Source organism: Anguilla anguilla, chromosome 1 (genome assembly GCF_013347855.1).
Source record: "Anguilla anguilla isolate fAngAng1 chromosome 1, fAngAng1.pri, whole genome shotgun sequence".
Lineage (NCBI taxonomy): Eukaryota > Metazoa > Chordata > Actinopteri > Anguilliformes > Anguillidae > Anguilla > Anguilla anguilla.
The window spans coordinates 45,904,277-45,923,686 of NC_049201.1; the positions used below are offsets into that span (position 1 = coordinate 45,904,277).

The 19,410-nt window shown below is 41.1% G+C and overlaps 1 protein-coding gene across 2 annotated transcripts in view; it reads right to left on the bottom strand.

The window, feature by feature from the left end:
- taf2 (TAF2 RNA polymerase II, TATA box binding protein (TBP)-associated factor) overlaps window positions 1–19,217 on the bottom strand; it is a 30,550-nt gene extending 11,333 nt beyond the window's left edge. Inside the window, exons 1-21 of one of the 2 annotated variants that reach the window (XM_035432197.1) lie at window positions 18,623–19,217; window positions 18,057–18,111; window positions 17,640–17,800; window positions 17,310–17,428; window positions 16,499–16,640; window positions 15,290–15,521; window positions 14,702–14,886; window positions 12,608–12,721; window positions 8,761–8,860; window positions 8,177–8,262; window positions 7,547–7,682; window positions 6,633–6,787; window positions 6,131–6,245; window positions 5,927–6,036; window positions 5,609–5,674; window positions 5,368–5,442; window positions 5,076–5,133; window positions 4,790–4,984; window positions 2,785–2,925; window positions 2,265–2,375; window positions 1,776–1,969 (exon numbers count right to left, since the gene is read on the bottom strand). In XM_035432197.1, the coding sequence (XP_035288088.1) occupies window positions 1,776–1,969; window positions 2,265–2,375; window positions 2,785–2,925; window positions 4,790–4,984; window positions 5,076–5,133; window positions 5,368–5,442; window positions 5,609–5,674; window positions 5,927–6,036; window positions 6,131–6,245; window positions 6,633–6,787; window positions 7,547–7,682; window positions 8,177–8,262; window positions 8,761–8,860; window positions 12,608–12,721; window positions 14,702–14,886; window positions 15,290–15,521; window positions 16,499–16,640; window positions 17,310–17,428; window positions 17,640–17,800; window positions 18,057–18,111; window positions 18,623–18,672 (2,600 nt within the window). In that variant the 5' untranslated portion in view covers window positions 18,673–19,217. The remainder of the gene's footprint in view (window positions 1–1,775; window positions 1,970–2,264; window positions 2,376–2,784; window positions 2,926–4,789; window positions 4,985–5,075; window positions 5,134–5,367; window positions 5,443–5,608; window positions 5,675–5,926; window positions 6,037–6,130; window positions 6,246–6,632; window positions 6,788–7,546; window positions 7,683–8,176; window positions 8,263–8,760; window positions 8,861–12,607; window positions 12,722–14,701; window positions 14,887–15,289; window positions 15,522–16,498; window positions 16,641–17,309; window positions 17,429–17,639; window positions 17,801–18,056; window positions 18,112–18,622) is intronic. The other variant, XM_035432204.1, reaches the window with a different exon arrangement.
- Window positions 19,218–19,410: the final 193 nt, after the last annotated feature.

Genomic DNA, 19,410 nt, shown 5'->3' on the forward strand with positions numbered 1-19,410 from the left:
CTTTAATCCATTGCCCTAACATCTAGGATGTTAGAAGGTGGTTAATATGTGATTAATAGTGGTGGTAGCTAGGGTGTCACTAGGTGACTGCAAAGGCATTGCTAGCTGATTGTTAGGGTGTTGCTATATGGTTGATAGGGTGTATGAGTTTGTTTAGGTATCGCCAGATTGCTAGGACTAGGACATTGCTAGGACATTACTTGATCATTGCTAGAGTGTGCTAGGCATTTACAGGCGGTTACTATATTGATTACAAGGTGGCTACTAGGTGGTAAATAGGCAATTACAAGAGGTTGCTATGGTGTTACTAAGTGCTTGCTAGGACATTGCTAGCTGGTTTGTAGGGTGTCGCTAGGTGGTTGCTAGGGTGTATGAATTGGTTGCTTACGCATTGCTAGATTGTTGCTAGAGCATCGCTAGGTGATTGCTAGAGTATTGCTAGGTAATTACAGACAGTTGCAAGATGATTGTTAAGATGTTATCAGGTGGTTTCTACAGTGATTACCAGGTGGTTACTAGGCTGTTGATAGGTGGTTGCTATGACACAGATCTGAGGGAGCATAGGGCTAAAAATTGGTTGGGAAATCCTTTGAGGGAACATAGAGCTTGACAGGTGGTAGCTAGGATGTTTGAGTTGGTTGCTTAGACATTGCTAAATGGCTGCTAGGACGGTCACTAGGTGATTTCTGGAATGCTGGTAGGCAATTACAGTTGTTTGTTAGGTGATTACCAGGATGTTACCAGGTGGTTCCTACAGTGGTTACTAGGTGGTTCCTAGGGCTGAGGGAACGTAGGGCTGAAAATTGATGGGGAAATCTTTTGAGGGAACATACAGCTCTAAATTTGGGAAATTGCTTTGAGGGAACAATGAGGGAATGTCAGGATGACCCCCTTGAAAGTGCTTCCACTGAATGAGGGGTGTAATTTTCATATAATTTGCATATAAAGTACACTTAAAAAACCACAAAAACATGCAATTTCTTTTCAGGATGAACTGCAACAATTTAAATGCAACAATCTATCCATGCATTTTACTAATATTTATCACTAGCGGCAACTGGCCACTGAAAATCACTTGTTAGGCTACTGTTAATAGACTTGTACATGTTATTTCAATCATTTCCCACTGCTGTGCATGCGATCTATTGGTTAATTTAATGTTTTTTAAAACAGTCAATCCATGATTTCAGTTTTCCATGATTTTATTTTTCCATGACGAACACTCTTACTTATAACTGCTGTAATTTAATGACACACTGCATGAACCCATGATAAAAAACAACATATTTTCTTTATTCTCACTCACCCCCCTCTCATGTCCTTTTCATGTCCAAATGTCATTGGAATTCACTTATTTCAAAGCTGTTCTGTAAAGATTTATCAGAACCGAAGACCCGTTGTCAGCACACCCCCTGGGTGTTTACGTGCCTGGTGTAGGTGGTGGATGACTCAAATTTTCCTCTCGTCACATAAGTTTGAGTAAGCCTGCGTTTCCGTCCCTCAGCAATGAGTCACATATTGGGTGCCATTTCAACCGCTGTATACCTCTCAAGCCCTTGTCCACTCGAGGACTCACCCATAGTCCGTAATAGTCCGAAGGGTTCTGTTTGGGACTGGGCCTTGCTTTTCCCTGGAGGTCTCCCATAGAAGTACTAACCAAACCCACACCGACTTAGTTTCAGCCATTCAGCAGGAGCACGGTACATGGCAGCATGGCTGCTGGTTTAAAGAAACTGTTTTCTTGTAACTAGGTTCTGGGTGACTGTATCCCTTACCTGACCGTGATGGTATTCCTATAGCTTGGAAGTAACTTCTCCATGTTGAGGAAGCGGGTGATCTCCTCCAGAATGAGGCGCACATCTGCATTCAGGTTGTCCACTGTGCGAATCTCACTGCTGATGCTGATTGCTGGGGTCAGAGAGTTGGTCAACGCGTCGATCAGCTCAGCGCGGTAGTAATTGTCCGAGAACTAAGGGTACACACCAGATGGGATTAAAGCAATTACTGCATACTTCAACTCTCCTTCACCGTCCCCCACTGCTAATTAAAATTTAAAACATGCTGTGCTCTGCTATGTGGGATTATAGAGAGTTATGACAGTAAATTATTACACAATGATTACACAAGGAGAACAATCATGAGTATTTTTTTCCCCAATAAAAGTTGCTTAGCCCAATGATATTCTCTGCTGTTCAATAAAAACCTATGATCAGCAGCAGCTGTTTGTGATGTAACTTGTAGGCTCCTGTAATGGTCCTCTGTACCTTGTTCTTCCTGTTGTCATTGTACTTGATAAGGTCCAAAATGAAGTTTAGGACGTCTTTTGGACAGAGGTTCTGCACATCTCGGAGCAATGCCATGGCAACTGGCATGGTCTATAAATGAACAGAGTAATATAGAACATATCAGTGAAAGGCATGGATGTGTATATACATCATTGCATAACAGCTAAATTGAGAAAATGCTTCATAAAATAACTTGGTTGAGCTTCTGTCAAACAAGAACTCTCACAGACACACAGGTTACATAAAGTCTGCAAGCTAGGTTTGTCTCTCAATCAATTATACTTCTATCATGTTTCATTTAAAAAAATTATTTAAAAAACACTGAAAATATTAAAGCAAATCACTCGTTTATAAACCTGCTTATCATTCAAACAGGTCTGCTTATCACAGTTTCAAAATAACTTTTCGTGGAGGTTTGTGATAAAAAACATAAACAGCAAATGCTATGGTCAGCACATCTCAATGAATATGTGCAGCACGTATTAATGCGCCGTAATACCTTCTGCAGGAAGTAGCTCTGAAAGCTGATGAAGTTGTTGGTCTTGACAATGTTGGGGCAGCTCTTACAGCAAAACATCCTGGTGAATAGGATCTTCATGGCAGGGGGACCTGTCCACGTGTTCACCATGGAGTTTGCAATCTAAAAAACAAATTAAAAAACATCTGTGACAGCACTCCAATACAATGAGCAGTGGTGCTACAATGGCTCAAAGGATGTGTTACATGGGATCCCATATGCAGGCCTATGATCAAGTGTATTGCAAGTGGGACCATCTCTACTCTCACATTTGAAAGCTGGACAGTGCTAGCAGCTGCTGCACCTTACTCATCATCCACAGAATCATATCGCAATCGCGGCTGTCAGTTTGCGGGGGGGAGAAGGGCTGCTGCCAAAGACAGCCGAGGGCTCCATGGGGGACTGTAGCTGAATGCACAATATGTTTGAAAGCCCTAGCATTAGACGTCATCTCTGAGAGTTCGGCTCTGCAGTTGGAAGCCAGATAAGTTGTTTGTCGCCGGCTGAAATATGCAAAGTGTCAGTTTGTCGAGAAAGTTACCTCCCCCTCCCACAGCATGAAGCTGGTTCTGGCCTGTATGCAGTTTGACTGGGAAAAAAAAGATGGCTGTGACTGCTTTGTTCTTCAGTGGAGGGGGTGGAGGTTGTTAATTAATGACTGGTGGTCCCCCGAGCGCTCATTAGGGGAGAGGGTCTGCGCTTCAGCAGGAAATTGGAGGATTTGGGGTAATCAGGTGGTGAGCGTGGCAGGCAGGATGTTGTCCTTGGGAGGGCAAACAGGGGGGCTCAGTGGTACAAGCTGTTTGCACTGCCTAGAGGCCTTTCCAGCTGCTCCCATTTCATACTAACAGTACATACTGTGTTCTCCGAATGGCCTGACCCCACAGCAGCCACATCAATCAGGTTCCACCTTTCACATACTAAACCATTCTTCCACAAGCCTTTTGAGGTTTATCGGTCTACCTGAGCCATTTTTATACACGCTTAGAGGTTCAGATGTTCAAGAACATAGTTTGAAATATATGGAAACATATTCTCTCAAAAGAACATGCATATTTAATGCCAACTTGTCAACTGTAGTTCCTGTAAACGGCTAAAATGCAATCATCAATCATCAAACATCTCACCCACATGATGCTTACTGTTTTATTGAATTAACAAGTATCTAGAGATTACCTTTTGAGTAATAAAATGAGTGCATCTCTGAAAACAAACATACTCCCATTGGAAACCATTGCATTTGTACACTGCTATATACTGGCACATGCCTGTTAAATTGGCGAGAAGCACTTCTGCTCTAACAGACTACTTGTAAAGCCACGTAAAATGTACCGGGACTTTTTTGCTTATTAAAGCATTTATATTTTATGAAGAGGAAGCAGAACCTCAGAGATATGGAAATAAAAGTTACGGACAGAGCAGTCTCTCTGTTATCATCACTGATGCAACACAGTGAGTATGACTATCAACACCTCAAAATGCAAGCTGGCACATAGGTCTAATTTCACAACTTTCTTCCCAGTGAAGCTCGATAGCTTGTTAATGGAGTCAACAGAATCCAGCCGAAATGCCTTAATGAAGAGTACTACGAAATAATTTCAGGTAGGAACATTCAAACTTGACGACATCTACTTACACATCCAATTCCATTACCGATAAATCTCAAAAACTCTTCTAGAGACATGTAACATAAACACAGAGAACAATTAAGGGGAAGTGAAATGTGTTTGAAATGAGTTGGAAGACTTCACTTTAGACAAGTGAATCCTTACAGCAATCAAGGCAAGTTATCAAAAGAAATTTGATTTAATGAAACCTTTTTTCCTGTGTGTCAGTAGTTGTATTTATATGAACCCGAGTAATGCCTGAAGCCTTCAGGACCTTTAGATAATGTCATCCACTGCGTTCCTCATGTACTAATGAAACTTAGTAGAAGGGGAAAATGTACAGCACAGTCATGACTGTGAGTGAGGGGGACTTTTCTCACCTTGGCCAGACAGAAGCAGGCCTGCATGCGCACTTTATAGAAGCACTGCTCCTGCTCCAGGATGTCAGTAAGCGCCAGGCGGGAGGCGGGCGTGGGGAACTTCTCCAAGGCAGAGATGGCCTCCTCCTGGGCCACTACGTCCCGCTCATAGCGCAGCTGGTACTGCCACATGAAGTCTGCCTGCTCAAACTCCACCTTAACAATTACAACAGTACACTTATTTACACTGGGCTTTGAGACTACAATAGATATGGAAATCTAAAAAGATGAAGAAGATTATGCAGACCTTGCGCAGGATGGACATGTCCGGGTCAATCCGAATCCACAGTAATGGAGAGTCGGCACTGGTGTTCCAAGGCAAAGGAGAATAGTTTTAGCATGTGGACCACTTTCAGTAATTTAGGGGCACTTTCAATTACCTTACCGAAACGTAGACCTGGGATTGCTTTTTATATTAAAGCATCGTACGTGCTGTCCGCACAGAACGACAGCAGTACACATCACTCCCACAAAACAAAACTCAATGAACCTCTGTGCAATGGCGTGGGGTTGACCAGGAAGATTCACTTGGTGCTCACCGTACAGTCCTTGACGCTCGCCCTAGCTTAGACTGAGAACTCCTGGCCCTGTTTCTGCCTCTATAGCCCTGCACTCTGTGAAAAAACAACTCTCAACAATCACCCTGACAGTTTCTCAATCACACAGCATTATTCGGCAGTGGGAGGTCACTCAGCCGTAGAAGCGGGTAGATGTCTCATCTGCTAGCTCTTGACTGATGTGCTACATGGTGCTAGCTGAAAACTGGGCGGGGACTCTTACTCCATTGCAGATAGGTCCATGTCCACCTCCTCTCCATTCATCAGAGGAATTTTCTTCTTTTTGTTTCTGGAATGGGGAGAAACATTTTCATTGAGGTAAAAATGAAGGTTAATTTGCAATGTAAAAAAGGCATACAAAATCACATTCAACATCAAAAACATATGCTAAGGTTGAAAGCACAGCACACACTCAAACAGGCAAATTAATGGGCAATAAGACCAACGCAATATTTGTTCGTTTTAATTCGTTTTATCTGCTATGACAGCAGAAAGTGGGAAAAGCCACAATGCCTCACTTGTAAAATAAAAAAGAGGTTACCGTCTACTTTTTGAATGGCATGGGATGTCATGTTTGAGACTGTTCTCTTCGATTTGCAAAGTGTGGTTGAAAGACCCGTCAAGTTCCTGGACTGTCACCTTAATCGGGCCCTGCGAGCATAGAAGTGCACCACATTTATCCTGTTAGTATTTGAATGTGCATGCAAACTCCAGGCCTCATTCTGACACACGGCTGTGCACTCACCACGTATTTCTGAGTCCCCGAGGACGTGTAATCCTGGCGGATTTCCAGCTCCAGTACATTACGCTTCCTGTTGAAGGCGAAACTGCCAAAGAACTTCACCACCCCGCTCTGGTCTCTGTTATCACAAGTAAAGGCTCGACAGCAGCATCTGCATCCTGCAGCTCAAACTGTACTTAAGATAGTGGCCACCTGTTGTACCCACAGACCATGTAATAGACCGTGTACTCACTTTCTATGCACACTCTGTTATCTTTTTTCTACACGTTTCATATGATCTTCTGTGACAGATACCTAAAGGATACAAGGACCATGCTACACAGTATTAGAAGTCAGTAAAATAGAATGTTGTCAAAGTAAATAAGGCTAGAGACATTGGGTTAAGATTACTATGATACCTGGGGCCAAAACCACCACTGTAAACAAAATGAAGGAAAAAAAATTGTGCTATTGTTGTAAAGTCCCTGAAGTAATGCTGAATTCTGATTGGCTGGTAGGAGGATACACCCATTGCTTGATGAGGGGCCCGATGTCCTTGCCTGACACGTTGGAGATAGACTTCAGGAAGCCAGAGGTGGACACCAGCATCTGGCTCCACATGTGTGACTGGTACTTCTGAGACGAAGCAGTGCTGGCCAGGCTCAATAGCTTGTTGAACACCTTCAGGGTCAATCAAAAGAGCTTTAAGTCCCAGCTCTCTAAAAAACAAATCTAACATTTTCCAAACAAATCTCAGAATATTTAATTCTTTTTATTTACGTTTCATTGCGATTTCATTGAGACTGTAATCACTTGCAAGAGGGAACCAATACCATTTTACCTGTTTAAGATTAAAGTAATGTGGTTCAACACTTCATAACACACATCCCCAATCAATGAGAGAGAGCTCCACACAAGCACTCATGTCGTCGGAAATGCACATATTGTCAGCCAGCTGCAGGAGTCTGGTCAGTCATTACTAATGAGCAATTAGGCGGGGTTACCCAGCCTGCTCAAACCCTGCCACCCAAGGTGATATTACAGCTAACAATGCATCGCCCTGCAGGACTCCAGATTGCAGTGAGCACTAAATGGGTCCATTTCTAATTTGCTGCATGCTGCTTAAGTGCCTCCACTGGGTGTATCACTCCCTTTCAATTAGTGCATTATGCTTTCCAGGGTCCTTGCTGGCGTTGGACTCAATTTAATTTAAATTCAGTTAATTCAAGAACATAAACAAAATTCAATCCATTAAGTGGGAAAAATAATGCAGTCATAACCCTTTTCAAAATCTCACCACTTTTAAAGTACTTTTAAACACTCCTGTCAAAATGTGTTATTATTAAGGACTTTTAAGGGTTTTATTTTTTGTAAATTTGAGTATTTAGGAGTAGTGCAGCAACTTTGCAAATGCAGACTGTTGCAGCAATCGGTGCTCACCTGTAGCATGAACTCCATACTGATCCGGTTCTCGATCAGCCTCATTACTAGGTGGGCCTTGCACTGGAACATCTTGTAGTACTCCCAGGACAGCGTGTGGGGGTGTTTGATGGAGAAGTGCAGGTGAGGTGTGGGGCTGGAACAAAGAAACCCTGTTCTCACAAGCACATCTCAGCCGATAGCTGCATTGCTGCCAGCGCTCACAACGCCAAGTTACTGTCCAAGTACATGACAACTGCCATTCAAACATGAATGCAGATAAATGTAGTCTTTTCTAGAAACTCTCTAAAACCACTCTTTTAGAGGCCTGATTTATATGACAAATGGCATAAATGCTGGCAACGACGCTGGAGCAGAATGAATTGCTCAATTCAAGATTTTTTTCCCCACACATACTGCATACATTGGAAACTACTAAAAATGTTAATTAAACTCAAAACATGAATCTGTCAAAGTTTGAGATGTTTATAGCATTGTTTAAGACAGATTAGTTCCACAAAAATATTTATCCATGAATGTAAGCTTAGACTGGGACCCTGCCCGATTCCCTTAAATTAAGTTACATACATGCCACCACCATCGCCCTCTCCCGGGCAAGGAAATTGTTTATGGAAACTGCTGCATGCTTACTTGTCTTTTTCTTTAGTACCACAGAAGGTAGGATGAAGGAGAACGCCCCCTGTCTTCAGCTCATACTCCACTATCTTGTCCAGCTCCTGGGAACCAATCAGATCGCAGATGTTAACCGCTGACTTAATCGACTATATAAACAACACAGTACGGCTGAACGATACAGCGAATCGTACTAAAAATAACCATTGCCATGGGGTGTATAGGCGATCTTTCAGTATAGGTGATCATCCGGGCATTAGAGGCCATGTGAAATGCTTCTGGAAAAAAACTGATCGGGTGCTGAAAAGACCAATCAGCAGCAAGGCAAAAAGCAAATCACACAATCACATAGAAGCTTTACAACCTTGCTGTTGATTGGCTGTCTTATCAACACCCAATAGATATCAGTGATGACGTTTTTTTCCCCCAGAAGCATTTCACATGGCCTCTGACGCTTGGATGTTCATCACTGTATCAGGTACGATTAAAGAAAAAAAAAACAAAGATTTCCTATACACCCCATGGCGGCGGTTATTATTATACTGAAAAAGATTATGATTCAGCCCTACAACACCGCCCACAACAACAAGTTGCACACTGACCTCTTTGATCCAGTGACGGTATTCATTCACTCCAAATGTCTTCTTCAGGTACAGCCCGTAAATGTACCCCGAGATCCCTTTCAGCACCCATTCATCAGACCTAGAAGAAAGATAATGAAGATTTCACCACCTATTTGTGCTGAAATATGGTCCTGTCTTCCCATTCAAGTCTAACTGATATTAGCCCATGACTGCAGTACAACCTAACTAGCACAACACATGTTTAAAATTTCATAGTAAGATTGCTTAAATGTGGTAAATAATAGTAAATCATGCTATCATACACATGAATTTGTGCACCAAAACTCATCAACAACAAATATGTTACATTCATCTGGGTGGCATAGTTTTGAGTCAACAAAACACACATTAGTAAGGACAAGAGAGACAAGCAAAAGACAGTTAGCTGCTGGAAATGATTAGGCGACCCATACTGAGAGCACCAGTCTGGAGCCAAAGCCAGAACACTAGGTCAACCCATGTTATTTACGGAGCTTGTTGCTAGACAGCCTTTGCTGTAACAAAAACATAGTATAAAAGTCTCAACGAAAGACAGCACCTCATGCAGTATCCTAATAACAACACTAAGGGCTTTTAGGATTAGGCCCAAGAAGGAATAATATCACACCAATACTAACAGTAAGCACCTGGTACTTTCAGGAGCCCTCTTGTTATAATTATAATGAGGTACAGCCGTCATTAGCTGCTGTGGTATTGCAAAAGATGGCTACAATGTGGTCATCCTGCTGGAACATCTTTAAAGATAAAGAAGATTTCATTTTCTGCAGCACAAAAGTACATGGCAAAGAATCAGACAATCTGAATTATTCCGTGACGTTGAATTGATGTCACATTAGTGCAATAAAAAACTCAGAAACACAAACCAAAGTTTGGATTGGATCAAGTTGACGTTTTGTGTGTTTGAATATTAACTTACAGCGTTTTTGTTCATTTTAATAGTCTATTCATTTGCATGGTGTGATCTTATTAAAAGCTTTACATACGAAGAACTCGGTTGAGCTTTACACTCCAGCTGCCATAACCCAAGGTAATAATACAAACTCATAAAACACTGTTACCAGCTGAATTCGAGCTCAGTTCCTCAAGGCTGTCTTCAATTACAGCCCCGAGCGGAATTAAACCACACAATTAATTATAAACAGGTGACTGGTCTCTATATCATAGGCAACTCTGTTACATTTTCCAACCGTGGCTTATACAACTCAAATAAATGAGCGACCCAAGCTTCCACATCTGATTTAGGTTTAAACACTTTGCAGACAGGGGGTCCATTGTTTGTGGCAATCAAACATTTGGACATCTCTTGTGAAATTTCAGAATTCCACAGAAGTGATATCCAAGGGGGGCCTTCCGGCTGGATGCCAGCAGCTCATGCAAATCCATCATGCCTATGCACACAGACCCAGTTCTGTCCGGTTCGGTTCATTTATTCAGCATATTATTGCAACAAGAGAGGCAAACTAGGAGGAGAAACTCTGTCTCCATCTTAAAAGAATATTCATCCAACTGAACTGAAACAACTGAAAAGTATGAATTTTAAGGGTCCAAGCAGTGAAGATACCGGAACCCTATTGTATTTGTTCTGTTTATTATTATTATTTTTACGTTATTTATTCGTCCTGGGAAAACACTTACAGTGAGCTCCATAATGACTGGGACAAAGACATATTATTTCTTGATTTGACTTTTTCTGTTGAAAGCTATTTTAACTCTTGCCAGGCCACCATTGTAAATAAAATTTTGATCTTAATTGACCTGACTGGTAAAATAAAGTTAAAATAAATAAAACAAACATTTATTTTTTAAAAATAAAACAAGTGCAAATTCTCAGCTGACTATTAAGGGTACTGTCAGATTGGTTTGACCATGTTGAAATGACAGCACTTCTTATACATACCCCCCCCCCCTCCCCCATTTCAGGGCACCATAATGTTTGGGACCAATGTTAGGTAAATTAAAGTACTCATGTTCAGAACTTTGTCACATATCCTTTGCATGCAATGGCTGTTTAAATACTGAAACGCACAGACATCACTAAGTGCTGAGTAGCTTTAGCCATCTTCAACACCTGCTTGTTTTCTCACGTTTTCTCTTCAGCATATGAGACGTGTTCAGTTGGACTCTGATTGGGTGAAAGCTACTCAAGAATTTTCTGGTTTTTAGCTCTGAAAAACTCCTTTGTTGCTTTAGCAGTATGTCTGGGATCATTGGCTTGCTGTAGGATGAAGGGCCGTCTGGTGAGTTTGAAGGCATTCGCATGAACGTGAGAAGATGCTTCTGTACACTTCAGAATTAATTCTGCCACTGCAGTTAACAGTTACATCATCAATGAAGACAAGCGAGCCAGTAGCTGTGGTAGCCATACATGCACAAACCAAAACGCACCCACTACCATGTTTCACAGATGATGGAGTTCCTTAGGCTCTCAGGCAGTTCCTTTTGGTATCCACACTTTGCTATTGACATCATTCTGACACAAGTGAATCTTGGTCTCATCTGTCAAGACCTTTTTCCAGAACTGTGTAGGCTGTTTTAGTTACTACTTATCAAACTGTAACTTGGCCATCCAGTATTTGCAGCAAACTAGTAGTTTGCATTTTCAGTGTTGCCTCTAGTTTCTGTTTGTGAAGTCTTTTGCAGACTGCAGTCACTGACACATCTATGCCTGCCTCCTGAAGAGTGTTTCTGTTCTGTCAGACAGGTGTTCGGGGGTTTTTCTTCATTATGGTGATAATTATTCAGTCATAAACTGCAGAGATCTTCCTTGGCCTACCAGGCCCTTTGTGATTACTGTTCTGTTTTGGTTTGGAACTAAATGTGTCAGATAGCAAATTATAAAGAGTTTCTACAACACCTTACGCAGGGAAATCCATTGCTGGCTTTAACAGTAAAATACTAAAATCTGGCATGGCCTGTGACTCTAACAGGAAGCAAGGAAGATTTTTACAATGTGGCCATGGCTCAAAATAGCAAGAAGTTAGACATCCTGACGTGCACAATCTGAATGGCCAATTGTACTTGAAGGCCTGTTGTTGTGCTTTCGTGTCCTCCAGGGCAAGGTGTGGCAGTACACATCCACACAAACCCCAATGTCCAATTATCTACAACCACAGCCACGTTAATGCGAAAATCCCACCACTGATTTGGGAAAGCATCCATGGTTCTCCTCCAAAACATGTGGTATCACCAGCTGCTTCTTTTCACACCACAGACTGTAGCATAGCTTGCATAGAGTGGAGTCTTTTATATGTGGCCTTAACAATGGAGTCCAAGGGCGCCCGATTCAACTAGCAGGGGTTGCTAGATAGTGATTTGACCCCCTAATCCAAGTGAACGCTCCCATACCCTGTGCATCACCCTATGGAGCGACCGGCCACAGTCGTAACTGGCACGGTCCAGGTTCAATCCCAGACCATGGGGTGTACCCATACACCACAGTGTGGTGCCTTAACCAAATGAGCTACCCAGCAGTCCCCACACAAGAACCATCACTGGAATAAGTTCAATTGGATTATGATTAAACAGTCTGTAGGATTTAAGATATTCACCAATAACCCTTACCCCAGCAGCTCTCACTGTGACAATATTTGCTAACTTCAACCTATAATTTTGGAGGCCTAACATGTGGTTGGTACATGTTTACCACACATTTGATTTCAGAACAAAAACATAGATGTAAAATGTAATAATGTTAGGGACAACCACACTTTATCAGCAAGACAGTAATAAGAAAATGAGATTGTGCAGGAGAAGGTGCTCTAATCTCTTTAACTTCTGACTCCTAAACTACTTGCACAAGCTAGGTCACTCTGCCTAAATTACTCACCAGGACATTCGGGATATGAAGCAGCCAAAAAATTGCTGGGCCAAGGCTTGAGCCAAGCAGCGTCTGGTCAGGGGAGTCTGGTCTATAATCATGCCGCTGTGCAGGAGATTTGTACTGAGAGTGGGAAAACAGGGGGAAAAAAACAAGCACTGGGTTTCATGTTTTGAAAACAAGGCAAGTGTAATTAGAAAGGAAAGGAAAAACAAGCTCGCGAACGATCAGAACACACAATCCAGAGTCCTGGTCGTGCTGCTTTGTCTCAAGGGAACACTGGACACCTGGAACAGCTGTGGCTGTTTTGGAGGACACCCACGGTGCCCTGGTGCTATGCCATGCCAGCAGTTCCCCGTGCTATCAGTGACCTAGGCCAAGAATTGGTTCGCTTGGTGGTCTGTAGAGCTTGGCATTAGCTCGGTGGTCTGCAGAATCATATTATTCTGATTCAGTGGTCTGTAAAATCATTGGTGGTCTAAATACAACTCAGGCTGCGTCCTGAACGGCACTTAAACTGATCCTATTGCAGGCAAATTGCAGATTTGTTGTTGACAAACTGTTTGGTCACACATTAAAACAAATGACCCTCTCGATTAGACTTGAAGTAGTAATTTTGAAGTTCCAGCACACTGTACAATTGCTTTTTTATTGCTTTGAGTCTTTATCTTTTTATTTTTCTTACTTTATGCCCTCATTCCTTTCCTTTTTTCTCATTTTCTGAAATCATTGTGTTTTTACCTGCAATGTTGTCTTTTATGCGTGTAAAGCACTTTAAATTACCACCGTGTACTGCACCAAACTACATTGCATTTCACCTTTCTTTCTACATGGACTCATCACAATTCACATGGTCCACTGGTCAAAACATTTGGATAAACAAAATAATTTAAATCAATATACTTCATGACACTACATACTTTACTTTAGGCATTAAAATATAACAACGGTGTAAGAAACAAACATTGAGTCATTAAAATAAACATAACAATTACTTTTAATAATATATGTTATGCTCTCAGACACTTTTGACCAATCTTATGTCTCTCCACTGTGACTGTGGATGCAAAAACCACAAAATTGTTTGGCTGATCCATAGCTTAGCTGCCCTTTCTATATTAAAAACCAAAGAACAGATACGACACAGGTTCTTTGCCCTTATGGAATTCAAATGCACCTTATCTCACTTACTTTTAAGGTGATTTTTATGTATGTTTACTGAAATATGCCTAAAATGGATATTTCAGTAAATATACTACAGTAGTCATTTGAGGTTAACCGATACATCAGCCTGCTCCATATCAAACTTTTGGCGCAATCAACAAAGTGTGGGCATTGACAACAATGATATAATGTTTTGCACAAGCACACCCTCTAGTGTTGAAGTAGTTCTCCCTTATGATGCTTGCGACCTCTCAGACCATATGACTGTGGAGCATTGAATAATACAGGATGTATTTATTTATATATTCAGAAAACATAATAAAACATAGTCAAACAATGAGATTAGTACTGTAGGTCTAATACCACCCTTGTTGTGACACAGTCCAAATATATTCAGGATTTTGCTGAATTACACTGTTGGTAACTTTATAGCTGTCATTAGCCATACACATTTGACATGTCACATTTATGTCTATGCATTTCAGTGCCATGCTGAATAACTCCGTTTGATTACTGAATAAAATGTCTGTTTGGTCGTTTAAAATGACTGGACCATACATGTAGCATTACTGTGGGACAGTCATTGTGCCCACCTAAGAAACCAAAAAAGAACTTTCAGACTTACGTGAAAATTTAATTAATAAAGTATATCACAAGACAAGGGATGAAGAGCACTTGTACTCAATATGGCAGTTTGTTATTCACAGACCCTGCCATAGCCCATGACAGTTGAATTAAACCATGGATCTGTCTCCCCGAAGCCCACTTACATATGCAATTCTGTGTCTATTTCACTGTAGCAAAATGGAATGTTGCAGAAATGGTCTGCTGTAATGCTTCCTCCACCGTTATATTTTTGACATAATACTCAGAAAATGGTGTGTTCTTACACTGTATCGTGTAAACTGGGGTAAACTACAAAAAAGGAGAGTTGTTTACCTGAAAATGCTCATAGACGCATAGGATGACACTTGGACATAGGCCTCATCCACAAAGACAGTCTTGAAGCAGGAGTATGGATAGCGGCAGGTGAGGATCTCCTCATAGAACTCAAAGATCTCATGCAAGTAGGACATGGAGTGCTTCAGCAAGGGCAGCAGCTGAGGTAGGCAGAAGTGTGTAACCTTCAAAGAACAGGAAAAATATTCATTACCAGGACATAAGGTAACTTTGCATAAAGAACAAGACTGGAATTCTTGACCGAGAGAAATGTTCTACATAGAACGCTCCCAAAGAGCATGCTAATTCGAATATGCTGAGGCAATATCTAAAGTCATTTTGTAAAGTCAGGGTTTTGATTTTAAAACAAGGTGGTACTTCGCGTGGGGAGAGATGCTTTGTGGTATATGTCTCCCTCTACTGGCAAAAACTGATAGTGGAACAGCGTTCACACAAATTGACAACTTTTCTTGCATACCAAGATTCGTGTTCTCCAAATTTTCACTTACAAAAGACATTTCCTGTTGTACAGCTACACAATTTGAGCCAAACTGAACTAACGAGCTGGTACCAGTCATACTCATGTACCTCATGCATGTAGGGGTCCACCAAGATCTCAAAGGGCCCCACAGCCAGGGAGATGTTGGGGGCCGCAGTGGGGATAGGCAGCATGTAATGGAAGGTTTTCTTCCGCATATCATGGGTGTAGACCGTCTCCACCAGGTCCCCACAAGATACTGCCACCATGGCAGCATCCACAGTAAACTCCAACTTCCAGGTACACAGCTCAGAGTATGAATCCACACAGGGGAACCAGAACCTGTAAAAAGCCCAATGAATCTATGTTAATACCACTGATAAGCTCAGAGTGAGAGTCAACAGGGGAACCATAACGTGCAACAGACCTGAATGGTCATTGTCATCATCAACACCACAAGTTCTGATTAATAGTAAACGGGAGCACTTGAACAAACAAAACAGGCCAAAATTAAGTCATCAACACCATCTTACGTGAACACTAGAGACTTCATAAATTTATACAGATACCATAAGGGGTGAGAGTTCACATGGAATGATATGATACCTTTAAAAATTCCAGTCAGCCCTTACAGAGTGATCTTTATCTTACTACGCTGCGTTTCTACCATGAAAATATGATAAAATATCTCATATATCTCTATCTACTGGCAATCTCTATCTTTGGGCACATTTGCCAAATCTGTGCTCCTCTGCCTTTATTTCTTCTAAAATGTATTCGGGACTTTCTGGACGTGACATTCTTTTCTGAGTGGGGACAGTTGGGTGTGGCTACAGAGCCTGTAGGGTGGGATCAGTTTTCAGCGGGGCTAGCTTGTAGCTAGCTAGCTACTGAAATAGCGGAGGTGAAGAAGCACAGCAAAGCAACACAAGCCGACAGGGTTTGTTCAAAAACCAGAGTTAACCTTAGAATTGATTTTCCTCATTGGCGACAGCAATACAAAACTGAAAAATGGATATAAAATATAACAATGGAGGTGAGAGAGTGGGGTTGAGGATGGGAGTAGGAGACTTATTTGACTGTAAACACTGGACCACAGCAAGACTAAAAATCTTGCATAGAATTCCTTTAATGCAAATGCCGTGGAAATAATACATTGAGCAATCATGAAACGCAACAGCATAATTAAATGGGATGAATGTGGCATTTGCATACCAGCAATGCTAATCTCAGAAGAGACTGACAGTGGCAGGAAACAACATGCCTTATTTAGAAAAAAAAAACGAATAAGCTATTGCCCACACAGGAAGCCCTCATACCGTGTGGAATTCTGGTATCCAAAAGAGAAGACGTGGGCTCCTCTCTCAGCCATACTGCCCTCCACATCTGGCACCACGAAGTGCAGACCCCCTTTAGGCTGGTCCAGGGAGAATTCAATATACACCTTCAGCACCTTCATTTCTGATGAAAGATGGTGGATTTTAATCAGAATGTGATGTTCTCTGCTGTCTTTGGAAACCAGCACACTTTATTCTAGTTGGCTGTGTGGCAAATCTTCATTAGCAGCAGCTAAATATCACTGTTATTTAGCTAGATAGCAAGAGAAAGAATAGCCCTCACACACTATTTATGCTCCCAAAACAAACATTTATCTGTGTTAAATCTTGATTTATGGATCTGTGTCAGGTCAGTGGTGTAATGAAGATCTATTTTGAGCTGTCAGGCATTTAAAAATGTGTTTTGGGAACATAAATAGAGTCTGAATGATGTTCTTTCTCAAAATTTAAGTATCTACCAGGGTTGCCTGGCTGACTTGATTCTGGTTACTTCAACCCATAACCCAATCTCAACATTGTTACTTTAAAAATATTTATTATTTAATTTTCAAAAATCAATTTATCATCGCATATCAATTTGTAGTCCAAAGTCCTATGTCCTATGAATAATTTTAAGTTAAACTGTTGAAGCATCAGTACTTGTGACCACTCTGCACACATAAAAAAGTGCCCCTTTTAAATTAGATGTCACAGACTGAAGGAATGAAATTACAGTATCTTCTTGTCATCAGAAACCAAATGTGAGCTTGTTAAGCAGACCATTGACATGATGGGTGTGTCCTTGAGTGCTTACCGTCTCCTTGTTTCCATAGCTCTGAGGGAACCTTGATGCATAGTTCGCCATTCCCGGCATCAGGGTCCACGGCGCTAACGGCCGCTGTGTATGCACTTGAGAAGTAATTAAGGTTTCTCCTGAGAAGTAGACAAAGGACAAGTCAAAAAACTCACATAAAATCATGGCCAAGCAATAATAGGCCCACACCCAAATCTGCTGCCACCATGCGCATTTTAACCAAACATTCACTGACTTTGAGGTCAGTGTCTATAATGGATAAACCACTTTCGATGCAAAACACAGAAGCACACGTATTACATTAACCAATCTATGTATATGAATTCTTACTGCTTGGACTCATGGTGACAAACTTCCAGTGTAGGGTCATTGTAAATGAATGGGGCCTCCAATTCATTGACTCGAACCCTGTATATTCTGCACTGCTTGCTGTTGAGTTTGATGCGGTTAAGGTTCACCACCGTTGGGAAAATAGTCAGCTCCACATATCCCTGTTAGACATAACATAATGTCACAATAACCAAACGGAATAACCCCCCAACAATGATCTAGTAGCCAGGAACAAAATTTGCACAAACATTCCAGTGTGGTAAATGTTAACTTTTCAACAATGCCGCAATAAATGTGACTTAATAGGAGAAGAGAGGTCAATTAATGTGAGTTAAGCTGTATGACTGCAATGAGAATGCCAATATATGAATATAAATATAGGCCTAAAGGAGAAAGTCAGGGATTAGGTTTACTTACAATCACAGATCTTCTCTGAAAGTTAATGTTGTTTATACAGACCACCTGATGGGTTGTAAAGGAAAAAGAGAGAGAAATGTTATTTATTTACTGAATACTTACAGTAATGTACGACTAACGGTACTAGACATTAAATAAGTTAACTACAGTACACTGAACAACTGAAGTGTGGAGGGCGTGCCAATTATTGTAAAAACAATACCCCGGATCTGGCTGTATGAAATCGTAACAGCTTCCAGAATATATATTTGGTATTGTTAGCACCTTACATGTGCTCGGTAACATGTTTAGTATCTTACTGATCTGCTTGTTGACACATCAGAGACAATGCTAACATCGTAAATACTAATGGAATATACGATTAACTAACTTCAGTGTTAAACTAGTCGTAAACAAGTGCAATTTCACAGCTGCAAAGAAAATGTTAAGGTAAATAACATTAGCTAGCAATCTCACAATATAAGACAATGATAACTATTTAAGCAAGGCAACTTGCACACATTACTGGCTACGAATTGGCATAAACATATAGGCAACAATTAAAAACATGCGAACTGGATACTTATAATTTGTAAGGACGAGGACTTTCAAATCCCTTGTCTTTCTTTCGGTTCATGCTTGCGGTTCATAAGAATGTCAGTGTACAACGGAATGTGCACTTTGTCCGTTCGGATTTTTTGAAATCACGAGAAAATACGTTCAAATAATGACTGCTTTGTTTTCCAAATTCTAACTCACTGACGTAGACTTACTCGCTGGATAGCGAGCCAGCCTGCTAACATTACATTGCTAGCAAGCGCTCACAAGTGGCAAAGCTACTGGATAGTATTAGCTACGTGTACACTAACGACAAATTAAATTAAAATCCAGATAAGCGCTAGTGTTATATAGCCAGCTCTAGCTGGTAACTCCTACATGCATGGTTGTTGGCTAGCTAGCTAAGCTAGCTTCACGTATAAAATTGCATGGATAATAATGCATTTCTATGCATAAAAAATATAAATTATATATAGCTATGCATTGTGCATTAATTAAAAAGCAGCGTGTCGACGTTTTCTACTGCACTTGACACTTGGCTCCTTTCACTCTTAACTTGCACCTATTAGACTTTAACGCTCTTTCCACCGTAGCACGCAGCCATTTTGCATGCAACCTTTGACCTCCCGCCCAAACGGAAGTATAATTTTTAAAGGTACTTTACTTCCCCTCTACCCTGAACTCACAAAAAAATGTTTTAAAAGTGAAACACTATCACAACAACAAAAACTGGTTTTATAATGCAGGGCAATCGTCTATTCGCCAGCACATGGCTCATGGCACATTGTTAATACTAGTGATCTTCAAAAATAATTAA